Raw genomic sequence first — 13,513 nt, 5'->3', positions numbered from 1 at the left:
CATGGATAACATTACATTTCAAAGCTAAGTCAGTATGCAGCCCACAAGGATCTGTACATTTGAACCAGTGGTCTCTGTTTCTGATTGAGTCGGACACCACTGGTCTTCATCGTAATCCACACATGAATGTGGCAAAATTCAATTGCTGGAATACTTACAGCATAGATTGTTCTGGTGACTTGAATTTTCTGGGGAATTGAAAGTTAGTTTTAACCCTAGTTGTTGGGAATCTTTGTAAAACATCTGAGACTATTTTCCCATCCTAATTAGCAAAATTAGAATATGAATGCCATGCATTGGTGATTAGGGATCTTACAGAGGCCCTGGTTCATAATGATAGTAACAACATTCATTTCTGTGCCACTTTATATTCTACAAAGCACTTTTTCCAACAACCTATGAGATGAATAGTACAAGCACCATTACCCCCATTTCTCCAAGGAAGAAACTGAGGCTCAGTTAAGGTGAGAGGTAAGGTGATTGGGTCTTACTATACCTTTCATCATTCTGATCCTAAATTATGACTATCTAGCACGGTCGCCATGGCTTCAGAAGGCAGGTGAGATTGAGTGGCATGGGCAGTAACCCCAGGAAATATCCATTGGGATCATCCTCATCTATATAGAGATTATCAATAGGTAGCTATCTGTATGTACATGGAGGTAATGATAATAGTAGCTGACATTTACATAGTGCTTACTGTGTGCCAGGCGTGCTGCCAGGCCCTTTACAGTGGTCTCATCTGGTCCTCACAACAACCCTAGGAGAAGGTGCTATTATTTATCCCCACTTTACATAGGAGGAAATTGAGGCAAACAGAGTTTAAGTGGCTTGCCCAGGGTCACAAGCTAGGAAGTGTCTGAGGTCACATTTGAACTCATGTCTTCTTGACTCCACACCTGGCCCTCTATCCACAGTGCCGCCTGCCTGCCTGATTTATATCTACAGAGCAAATAAAAATAAATCTATATAGGTCTCTTTCAATGTAAAGATCAGTATATATGAAATTAAACTTTGGTTGCAGGGAAAATATCAGTTAATTGAAAATATTCAGAAGTTGAAAGACAGTCAGAGCTGGGAAGGGCCTTAGAGTTCCATGTCCATTTTGAGTTCCACGTATTAGGAAAGGTTTTGACAAGCTAGAGCACATCCACAGTGCAGTGAAAAAACTAGAAACCATGCCTTGCAAGGACTGACCTCGAAGAAAGATGTACTAAGGGGGAGGTGAGACCTATGTTCAGGTATTTGGGGCTGCTATTGTAGATGGGAAGTAGTGGGTAAAAGTAGAAAAGCAGGAGATTTAGCCTTGATATAAGGAAAAGATTCCTTATCATTACAGCAGTCCAGAAGTAGAATGGGCTGACCCAGTAAGTAGTAGTATTTCATTGGGGTTATTCCAAAGTTGGGAATTTGTCCCAATTTGTTAGGAATGTTGTAGAAAGGATTCCTGATCAAGTACAAAGTGAACGAGATAGCCTTTGTGCTCCTTCTTGACTGAAATTCTGTCGTTCTATGAGTTCATTGAATCATAAGATCATAGGACTTAGAGCGGAAAGAAAACGGTTAAGATTTCCAGTCTAAACATTTTGCAGAGAAAGAAATGGTGTTCCAGAGAGGGAAAATAATTTGCCGAATTCACACAGTACTAACATTTGGTTAGTGGTAGAAGTAGGCCTAAAACCCATTTTTTCCTGACTTGGCTAATGAGGGATGAGGGATAAGGTAAATACCCCTGTAAAGTATGGATGGCCCACAAAATAAGATGTCCCTCCTTTATAGAGGAGACAAATGAAGCCCAAGAAGGTTATGATTTGCCTAAAGTCACAAACTAAGAGAGAACACCAGAACTAGAAACAGGTCTAACTCCTGTTCCAGCACTCCCTTCAGTATGCTTTACTGCCTCATTTTGGAAGGATCCTTTCTGTCGTGGTTCTTTTTTTCTTTTTTTTGCTGCATATATTAGTGTTGCTGTTTGGAGTCTTAGTAGATGATTGGGTTTTAAAAGGACATTTAGAGGGATACAGATACTCCATGGGTGGTGATAGAATTGGAATTGTTAACAGACCATTTTGGTTAGGACAGCTAGGTAGTACAGTTTATAAAGCATCAGGCCTGGAGTCAGGAAGGCTCATCTTCTTGAGTTCAAATATGGCCACAGATACTTAAGTAGCTGTGTGACCCTGGACAAGTCTGTTAACCCTGTTTGCCTCAGTTTCCTCATCTTTAAAATGAACTGGAGAAGGAAATGGCAAACCATTTCAGTATCTTTGCCAAGAAAAACCCAAAGGGGGTCATGAAGAGTCAGACAGGATTGAACAACAACATCATTTTGGTTTGAGAATTTATTTTTCAAGGGGGTGGTTCAGAACAAGGTGTTTCTGAGGTGGTGGTGGTGGTGATAATTTTTTATGGGACTGCCTGTGCATTTCAATTATATGTCATGTTGAGACCCATTTCCCCCGACAGGTCTCCCGTAATGGCTGGAGGACTATTTGCTGTGGATCGAAAGTGGTTCTGGGAGTTGGGAGGGTACGATCCTGGCCTGGAGATCTGGGGTGGAGAACAGTATGAAATCTCCTTTAAGGTGAGCAACTGCCTCTCAGTCCTCTTGTCCTCACAACCAACCAGCAGTCTGCTGCAGTAACCCACTGGGTGTATATCTGAGTCTGCCCAACCTCTGGCATGTATGAAAGATGCCAGACTACCTGGGGCTAGTCAGCCGCAGTGCCCAGACAAGATTCCTTATTTTGGTGTTCAAGGACCTCCATTATCTGGCCCTAACTTACCTTTTAATTCAGTTTAATTCAACTATGGGTGAGGCACTGTGCTATACACAATCTAGTTTTATTTCTTATTACCCTTTTTCAAGTATTCTACCCTCCATTAAACTGGACTACTCTCTGTCTCCTGAATAAATTCTACTCCCATCCTCCACGCCTTTGTTCAGGCTGTTCATTCTCCTTGGAATGCCTTCCTTTCTCTCCCATTCTCTCCTCCCCCATCTGCACCCCCAGCCAAGACCATGACACCCTAACCATCCTTCAAGACCCAACTTAGATTCTCTCTCTTCTGGGAAGTTTTGCCTGCTGTCCTCTATCCCAGATAAAATCCATTTCTTCCTTTTCTAATTTGATAAAACATGTACTTAGTAGTCAAATTTATATTATATTGAACTGTGTCATTTTCCTTACCTGATTATAATCTCCTTGAAGACAGATCATTTCTAAGGTATTTTTGCATGTCCTCCAGAACCAGACACAATGCCTTACCCATAGTAAAAACTTGATAAATGTTGAAGGGAGGAAGGAAGGAAGGATGGCAAAATCAAGAAGCAAAAATACATGGAGTGTTTTGAGACTGATTCATGAGAAACATAAGGTTCAGTTTTGGTATCCTTTTACCCTCTTGAGAATGTCTGTTACACTTGATAGACAAGAAGATAGGACAGGCATATTTCTTCACATGAAGATGATGATGTGTTTTTAAAATATCAGAGCTGGAAGGGATCTTGAAGTGGTGGAGGGAACAGAATTCTGGTGTGAAAGTCAGGAAGACCTGAGTCAAGATGCTGCCTCAGACATTTGTGAGCTCTCTGACCTTGGACATATCCTTTCCTTCATCTCAACTTCAGTGTCCTCATCTACATAATGTCGGTAATGGTAGTACCTACCTTCCATTGTTGTTTTGACAATTAAATGTGCTAACACAGTAAAGCACTTTGAAAACTTCAAAGTGCTACATCAATACTAGTTATTGTTATCCTGATCTTAACTGTAAACTTCCCGAGAACTAGAGCCAGACCTGTTTATTGGCATCTCCCAGCACCTGGCATAGTTCTAGTTACAGTGTATGGCTTCAGCTGGAAGGGGCCTTACTTTGATCATGCTCTGATATAGGTAGGCGCTCCCTTTACAGGTGCTGGTATCAGCTCACGCAAAGGAACTTACCTAACTCTGCAATTTTGATATCTGTCCTTCCACAGATCCTACAAAGAACATCTGTCCAACATGTTTGGCCTTTTGTGCATGGCTCTTTTAATTGTATAAATTCTTTTGTGGACACCAGTGCTAGCCAGTTTAGCAGCTATTAGCTCTGGCTCTCACTGTCTCATAATAATAGAGATTACAAAATCCTTTATTGTTTGCAGCATGTTTTGCCCATCATCATGTCATTTGATCCTGAGAACAATCCTTTAAGGTAAGGACTACAGGTCCGTTTTACACATGGGAAAACTCGGGGTAAGAAAGGTTAAGGAATAGGCAATTAATAAATACTTGTTGACTGACTGATTTGTTGGTTAATTGGTTGACTTCTCCATAGTCGCACAGCCAGTAAATGTCAGGGATGAGATTTGAGCCCAGCTTTCTCCTGACTTCAGGTTCAGAATCTTTTCATGTTTTTTCCATGTGGTCTACCAGCTGTCTCTGCCTAACCAGCCTAATTCATTTTCCATTCATACATTTCATAGATAATGTCTTTTTTAAGCACTTTTTGAATATAATACACTATAGCCCACTTACCCCCACCGTGTGTCAGCTTTCTGGATAACTTACATTTCGGAGTCTTTTGAAACCACTGTGTTCTCTTTTACAACCAAATAGAATCACCATGTGATTATTGGTATGGGAAAAAAATGGGCTTTAGTTGCAGGGTGCAGGTTGGAATCACTGAAGCCTACTCTCTCTTCCTCCTGTTAAATTCTGGGTCTTCTTCATTCTTCAGCTTCAGCAACTATCCACGATAGATGACCTGTTGGACTACTTCATGTCATCATCTGGGCAAATCATCCCCATGAGTTTTCAGGTGTGGGTTCCTAAGCCATTTTCATTTAAGTGGCCATGGATCTCATTGAAGAGGCCCTCGGATGCTCCAGGCTGCAGTGCCATCAACACTGTGTCATCTGCAATCAGGACCATCTGCAGAGCCTCATCATCCCTAAGCAGCCTTCTTTCTCTTTGGACTTAGCCCATGACATGCTTCATCACAGTAACACATGTCTTTGGTTAGTATGTCTCCCAAGTTTGTGCCTCAGTTGATATTGATTATCAGAGGAATGTCTTGGTTATATTTATCAAGGAATCCTGTGTAATTTTAGCATAAGTATAGGGCATATCATTTCAGAGTAGAGCTCTTAAGCCTATGTTTTATGCTGCCAAGCAGTGTTTCATAATAAACATAAATAATTGAGGGATCCCATATCTGCGACTCATTTTAGTCAATTGCAAAGTCACCTGCTGGGCTGCTGGGTGGTGCAGGGTCTGGAATCAGGAAGACCTGAGTTCAAATCTGGCTTCAGACATTTTCTAGCTATGAGACCCTGGGCAAGTCCTTTTACCCTGTTTTTCTCAGTTTCCTCATCTTAAAAATGAGCTGGAGAAGTAAATGGCAAACTGCTGCGATATCTTTGCCAAGAAAACCCCAGATGGGGTCACAAAGAGTCAGACACAGCTAAAACGATTCAATAATTTTTTAAAAGTCACCTACTGTAGAGAATCATCTGAAAATATCTGCCTTCCTCCCATCTCATCCTCAACAGTAGTGTACAAGGTCCTTGATCTTATTTTGATCTTTGCATCCCCAGCACCTGGCATTTAGTAGACATTTATTAAATGTTTGTTAAATGAATGAATTTTCACCACAGATTCCCCCCAATATGTTCATAGACCATTCTTCTAAAGATTTTATAGGGATGAGAAAGTAGGCATATGGATAGTTAGTTACTGATGTCTTCTTAGTTGCCATTTTGGGGGTGATAATATTATTTCCAGTCTTTTCATTCCTTTAGAATCTTTCTTTGGGAGATCTTGAAAATCATTCCCAGATTACATTTAAACCTGTGCTGCCCGCCTTTTGTCAGAGGTGATGAACTAGAGGCACAGAATGAGACAAGCATTTTCAGACACAGCCAGGGATAAGCTTGCTTTGTTTGCCTAGACTGGTGCATTGCAGTGTAGGTCTTTTATTTAGGAGGGGGGATTGGGAGGAGGCTGAAGGGCCATAAAGAAAAAGGAAGACAGGAAAGAGTATCAACCATCCTTTAAAAATGCACCAAAGAGAACAGAAGGAAGTTCAAAGGGGACCTAGAGAAGCAGGGCAATGATAGCACCATTCCGGTTAAATTTAATATATACTTTTTAAAAAGTTGTTTTTAATAGATATTAATGGTTCCACATGCAGTCTTCTTTTTCTTTGTGTGTGGAAATGTTCATATTGGGGTTTTTAAGTTCATTTTTAGAAGGAAAATTACAAATAAGTAAAATACTGCTTATGCCACCTTAAACACAGTTTCCTCTTTATGTGCTTAGTCAGGTACACCTCTTCTTCACTTTATTTTCTTAACTACCATTTCTATTTCCTCAGCCCATCAGATACTAAGATACTAAAGTCCAGATATACTTAGTTGCACTGTCAAAAATGGTGAGAATAAGTTGCTATGAAAACTCAAGGCAGACCCCTATATCATATCTTTTTGTTATCCTCTTTCCAGGTTATTCATATAACAACCTCAAAATGATCTGACTTATTTAGGACTTAAGCTACATCACCATATCTTCACTTCTTCTGCTACTGCTTCTTAGCATTTAGGTGATACTACTAATAATTTTATATATCATCTTCTCTCACGTTTTTCAAATGAATTTTTGTTCCAAACTGGTGCTGCCATTGGTTTTAATGTTTTTTCCACTTGACAAAGCATTTGCTAGCTGTATTTGTTTCTGAGATCTTTTGGTCTCCTGGTTGTGGTGATTGTTTTATATACTTTCCCTAAGATATGACAATAATTAGAATCAGTGTCTTTTATGTGTTTCCCATTTTTCAGAATCAACAACTTGTGTCAGTAGGCCACTTTGGAGCTATCATAATTGCATACATTATCTTCTTATCTTTATCCTTTCTTTCAACTTGTTAATTTTGACCTTTGTGCTAACAATTTATTGATCTAACTATATGCAGACAGCTGATTCTGATAGGACTCCCACATTGGCAAACAGTCTTCCCATCTATTAAGACAATCAGTTTCATTTTTCTGTGGTATTCTTTGGTACTCAAAAGGCCTTCTAATGGTCTTCATTTATATATATATATATATATATATATATATATATATATATATATGTGTGTGTGTGTGTATATATATATATATATATATATATATACATATATTTGTAATATACTGGCATGACACTTCTAAATAATCTACAGACCTTTGCCCTCTATCCTTTTTCCTAAACCATATTTTCCAAAATATCTTTTACCATCTTGTTTTGTAGCCACCAAATATAAAAATATGTATTAACTTAGTTTACAGTAGGGGTTAATTAACCTGGGGTCAATGAACTTCTTTACTTAAAAAAACTTTATTTCAATATAATTGCTTTCCTTCATAAGCCTATTTTTAATTTTATGTATTTAAACTTACTTTTATTTAGAAATATTCTAAGAGGCCTATAGGTGTTACCAGACTATAATGGGTTTCATAATGCAAAAAAGCTAAGAAATCCTGTTGTAGATGGATCTCATCAAGTTCTTCATAGAATATTTCTATTTTGGATGGCAGCATGGAAGCAGGAAGACTCCCTGCGCTAACCCATAACCATCTCAAATACCTATAAAAAATGACTCTAAACAAACTTTAGGGTGACAGAACCCACAAAGAGACAGGGAGAAACAAACCTCCCACCGAAGACAGCCTGGAAAGCCAACAGGAAGGGTCCATCACAACAAACTGAGAGCAGAGCCCAGCCCTCCTGAGTCCTCAGTTTTAGCCCCAGGGCGGCCTGACCAGCCGTGGCTAGAGGGACTCCTGGAGAGTGTATCACCAGCAACTGTAGTGGTTTCCAGAATTATCAATCCATAAATGCCAAAGACAAAGTGAGAGGTGGTCAGTGGACTTTGGGAACAGGGAGTCCGGGAGTGCCATCTGGCCACTGCCACATGGCTGCTTCAGAGCTCCTGGGCTGCAGATTGCAGGGGGACTAAGCAACCAGTCAGAGTGGCAATCACTCTTGCTTTAACCTGCTTGGATCTGGATCCCTGTCCTGGGTAAGGGTCCTGGGGTGCATGACCAGTGTGCTAGAGCCAGTGGGAACTTCTGAGAGGGCACCCAACTAATAGCTCCAGCAGCTGAGAAACCCCAGCAATTTAGGACAAAGCTCTCCTCTCTGGAGGCAGAGTTCTACTGTGGCAAAAAGCTCAAAAGTCAGGTAATTCAGTGGCAACATAAACAAGCAAAGGAAGCAAAGAAATCACAGCAATCCAACTTTGGACTCCTTTTGGGGGGACAAAAAGGATCAAAGCATGTAACAGGAGGAAGACAGGGAAGTCAGAACTCCTGCACTAAAAGCTTCCAAGAAAAATATGAGTTGGTTACAGTCCATAGAGGAGCTTAAGAAAGATTTTGAAATCCAAATAAGAGAAGTGAAGGAAAAATTGGGAAGAGAAATGAGAACAATGCAAGAAAATCATGAAAAGAGAGTCAGCAACCTGACTGAAAAAAATAACACCTTAAAAATAAATTAACTCAAATGGCAAAAGAGGCTCAAAAAGCCAAGGAGGAGAAGAATGCCTTAAAAAGCCTAATTTGCCAGATGAAAAAAGAATCTCAAAAGCTCACTGAAGAGAATCATTCCTTCAGAATTAGATTGGAGCAAATGGAAGCTAGTGACTTTATGAGAAATCAAGATACTATTAAACAGATCCAGAAAAATGAAAAAATAGAAAGGAATGTGAAATATCTCACTGGAAAAACCACTGACCTGGAAAATAGATCCAGGAGAGATAATTTAAAAATTATTGGACTACCTGAAAGCCATGACCAAAAAAGGAACCTAGAAATCATCCTTCAAGAAATTCTCAAAGAAAATTGCCCTGATATTTTAGAACCAAAGGGCAAAATAAAGGTTGAAAGTATCCCCCAATCACCTCTTGAAAAAGATCCCAAAAAGAAAACTCCTAGGAATATTATAGCCAGGTTCTGGAATTCCCAGATCAAGGAGAAAATATTACAGGCAGCAAAGAAGAAACAATTTGAATATTATGGAAACACAATCTGGATAACACAGGATCTGGCAGCTTCTATGTTGAGGGATGGAAGGGCTTGGAATATGATATTCTGGAAGGCAAAGGAGCTGGGATTAAAACCAAGAATCACCTACCCAGCAAAACTGAGTATCATGTTTCAGGGGAAAATATGGTCACTCAAAGAAATAAAGGACTTTCAAGATTTCTTGATGAAAAAAACAGAGTTGAATAGAAAATTTGACATTCAAATACAAGAAGCATGAGAGGGGTGGCCAGGTAGCACAGTGAGTAAGAGCACTGGCCCCAGTGACAGGATGACCTGGGATTGAATCCGGGCTCAGATACTCAGCACCACACTCAGAAATAACTGGCCATGTAACCTTGAGCAAGGTACTTAACCCCAATTGCTTTAAAAAAGAGAGAGAGAGAAGCATGAGAAGGTGAAAGAAATCATAAGGAACTTATTAAAGTTGAGCTATTTACATTCCTATGTGGAAAAACGATAATTGTAACTTATGAAACTTTTTTCAGTATGAAAATAGTTGAAGGGAATAGAAATGTGTATGTGTGTGTGTATACATACATACATACATCTATATAGGAGGGCATATGGGCATATGAATACATATGTGAGTGTGTGTGTGTATATATATATATATATATGTACAGGTATACATAGACAGAGGGCACAGGACCAGTTGAATAGGAAGTGATAATAGTTAAAAGGTGAAATTGAGAGGTGAGAGAGGAATATAATGAGAGGAGATGGGGAGAGACAGAATGGGGTAAACTATCTCATATAGAAAAGGCAAGGGAAAACTTACAATGGAGGGGAAGAACAGGAAGGCAAAAGGGAATGGGTCAACCTTACTCTCATTGAATTTGGCTTAGGGAGGGAATGACATATACACTAAATAGGGTATCTCGCTCCACAGGAGAGTAGTGGGGAAAAGGATAAGACAGGAGATGATGGAGGGGAGGGCAGGTTGGGAGGGAGGGAAGTCGGAAGCACACACTTTTGAAAAGGGACAGGGTCAAAGTAGAGAATAAAACAAGTGGAGGGCGGGATAGGATGAAGGGTAATATAGTCAGTCTTTTACAATATATCCACTATGGAAATGTTTTGTGTAGCTACACATGTACAACCTATATTGAATTGCTTATCTTCCCAGTAAGGGTGGGTGATGAGGGAGGAAGGGAAAGAATCTGGAACCCAAAGTTTTAAAATCAAATGTTTAAATATATGTGTGTGTGTGTGTGTGTGTATACATATATATATACATATATAACACTGGGTATAGAGATCCATCTTGCCCTACTGGAAAGTTGGAGAGAGCATGGGGGAGGATATAGGAGAGAGCAAATTAGGGAGGAGGTATAAAGTAGGATCGCTGTTTTGGGGTGGTGGGTAGGGGAAAGACAGGGAGAAAATTTGTAACTCAAAATCTTGTGGAAATGAATGATGTAAACTAAAAATAAACATAAAATTTAATTTAAAAAATAAAAAAAGCTAAAAAAAGAATATTTCTGTTTCTTCATCCTTTACAACAGATATTGGTGCATAAACTATAATTACCTTTATAGTAATTCTCTTGCCTGTATTTACAAGCACCGCAAGAGAAAACAATGAAGCATCCCATGAAGAGATGTTTCCTGTTGCCATGAGATACAAGATGAAACCAACTCCAACAGCTGCTTTATTCAGCTCTCCAAGGACAACTTGTGAGCCATGCTTACATTTAGCTAAAACCCGCGGTTGTATTTATAATAATATCGTTGATATCGTTATATCATTGGTTCACTAGATAGATGAATTCAGTCTATAAGTCTTCCTTACGTATTGAATCTAATTCACTTTTTTCATTAATTGATCAACTAGGTAAGGCAGTTAGGTTGCACGGTGGATAGAGTGCCAGGCCTAGAGTCAGGAAGACTCCATCTTCATGAGCTCAAATTTGGCTTCAGATATTTCCTAGCTGTGTGATCCTGGACAGGGTACTTAACTATTTGCCTCAGTTCCTCATCTATAAAATGAACTGGAGAAAAGAAATGGCAAACCATTCCAGTATCTTACCCCAAATTAGGGTCACAAATAGTAAATACAACTGAAATAATCCAACAGCAACAAATTGACTAGGTCACAGAGAAAAGATCTCACAGATTGAGTACCAGTAGTTAAATTATCGAATGTAGAGAGATCAAAATCTCCTTCTTTTCCACCATTCCACCACCTTCCCTTTGAAATTGAGTAAAAATTATGGCACATAAGACTGAGGGCCATTTTGTATTTTTATCTGTTGCTAGAGCCACCAAGTAAAAGAATTCATCACCTAGGGATCAGCATGCTGGTGATGAACATCTTTGTACTCAGCTGTGCTAGTACTTGGACAGCAGATACAGTCTCTCTCCAGAACCATATTCAGAACTTTCCTACTTTGGGAAAACCTGCCAGAGCTTGTGCTCTACTGGAATAGCCTCTGAAAATCAAAGGTCACCTCCTTGCCATGATGAGAGTTTGGAGTAGGATTTTAAGGACATTTAAAATGTAACGCATAGAAGGTAAAAGCTAACGAGGGCCTTAGAACAGAAAACATGCAGTGTTAAAGCTGGAAGGTTACTTAGAAAATGGAATTTGAAAACCAGAAGGTCACAAAGCTTGTTAGTGGTAGAATAGAACCCAGTGTGCTGATAGAGGGTGGCATATCTCATGCACGACCACGGCTTTTGCTCTTTAAACTTGCGATGCATATGGTCTTGATAGAGATGCTAAAGATTTGAGGTTCTGATGAAATTTTGAATACCTTTTTGTAGTTATATCCTCCTAGATTTTGAAATCGCCCTCCATACTCACTGTTTAAACATTATTTATTAATCGGTTGGGGATTAGCTGATTTCTATTTAAAGTGATGTGGTAAAACTGGGTATGAGTCACTGCATTTTGACCAGTGCCCTTCAAGTCTTCCCATACTGTGAATAAATTGAAAGGGATTTCTTCACCAAAGGAATTTTCAAACTCCGAATGATTTCACTCTGGCTTTTAAAAGAGACTTCTCTAATTATATTTGTCAAGCAATTATGGAAAAGCAAATGGTATTTTTCTCCACATTATTTACAAAAGACTAATTGATGAAGCTGTATTTTGTCTGCCATGTGATTTGAGGGAGTATGCAAGCTTCTGTTTCCATTTGATCCAGTTAGGTTTTTTAGTTTAATGGAGAAATTAAATGATATCATGCCCCTTCCTAGGCCTTTATGGGACACTTTTCTTTCTCTTTTTCTCTTTTACCCTTCCTTTGAAACTACATATTTCTGATGCCTTATGACAACATACCAGCATGCCCTTTGTCTTTCCAGTGTTCCAGCAGACACCTGCCTGGTCTGGAGGATGAGGCAAATTCATTCATCTCTCTACCACTCTTGTGTGTTCTGTTTCAGGCCAGAATTTATTTATGGAGAGCAGAACTCACCCTGATTAATCTCTGCTTTAATCTCTTTTCTTTCTGAAAAGCAAAAATGGAGGCTCCTCCTGAAAGGCCCAGTGTATTTTCAGAAATTTAGATAAGGTCAAATTCAGCAGAGGGCAAAATATTGATCATTGAGATATATGATCATTGAGAGAAACTTACAGACTAAGTCGCTAAGATTGTGAATTTTCAAGAGAGCCTTTGATAGGAGAACTACCCCAGTGGCAACCAAAGAGGCCTCCTAGATGGAGAGGAGGAAGGGCTATTCTAGCTCTTGGTGTCTTTGTTTTGCTATTTAAAGCAGATGCATTTACTTTACTCTTCCAGAACTTCAAATGCCCATAATACCTTTTAGTTAATGGTGGTATAGCTGAAAAAGCATCTGACTAGGAATCAAAAGACCAGGGTTCCAGACCTGGCCCTTCCTCTTACTAGCTCTGAACACTATGACAAAAGTTAATTGTACTTTTAAAAGTTTCTGCTTCTTTATCTGTAAAATGTAGGCAAAAATACCTTATTCACAGGATTGTTTCAGAAATAAGAGAAGATGATGAGAACAATAATAACTTACATTTACATAACTCTTTACATTAGAAAAGATGTGGAAGAAATTTGTGCTTCAGACATCAACTGGACTAAATAACTCATGTGTCTATGGCACCTTATGGTTTATAATAACTCATAATAGCTCTGTAGGTAAGTAATGCCAATATTATTGTGTCCGTTTTGCAGATAAGGAAATTGAAATTCAGAGAGGTGCAATAACTTAACCAGAGGAACACAGTAAGTGTAAGAGCCAGAACTCTGGTTTCAAATTCAGGGCTCATTCCACCATAGTAGGTGCCTTCCAACTCTTGGTCATTTACCTGGACATTGAATTCAGTTAGCTTTTCTCTGTTCCCTAGCCGCAGATAGTGTCCCCTAACCAACCAAAGCAGTCAAGGAAAATCTTGCAAATGATTTCCCTTGAAACTTAAGAATGGAAGCTTCCCTAGCTCCTCTTTATGAAGTAAGGTCCCTGTTACTGC

At 39.3% G+C, this 13,513-nt stretch overlaps 1 protein-coding gene across 5 annotated transcripts in view; it reads left to right on the top strand.

Moving 5' to 3' along the window:
- Positions 1–13,513, top strand: part of GALNT10 (polypeptide N-acetylgalactosaminyltransferase 10) — a 181,612-nt gene that overhangs the window by 147,444 nt on the left and 20,655 nt on the right. For all 5 annotated transcript variants that reach the window (XM_069102545.1, XM_069102547.1, XM_069102544.1 and 2 more), the window contains exon 7: positions 2,467–2,584. In XM_069102545.1, the coding sequence (XP_068958646.1) occupies positions 2,467–2,584 (118 nt within the window). The remainder of the gene's footprint in view (positions 1–2,466; positions 2,585–13,513) is intronic.

The sequence above is a fragment of the Petaurus breviceps genome, unplaced genomic scaffold (assembly GCF_028583685.1).
Source record: "Petaurus breviceps papuanus isolate PSGF00001 unplaced genomic scaffold, PetGlider_PUasm1.0 551, whole genome shotgun sequence".
NCBI classification, from domain to species: Eukaryota; Metazoa; Chordata; class Mammalia; order Diprotodontia; family Petauridae; genus Petaurus; species Petaurus breviceps.
The sequence above is the reverse complement of the archived record's forward strand: the minus strand, read 5'-3'. Positions and strand labels throughout refer to the sequence as shown.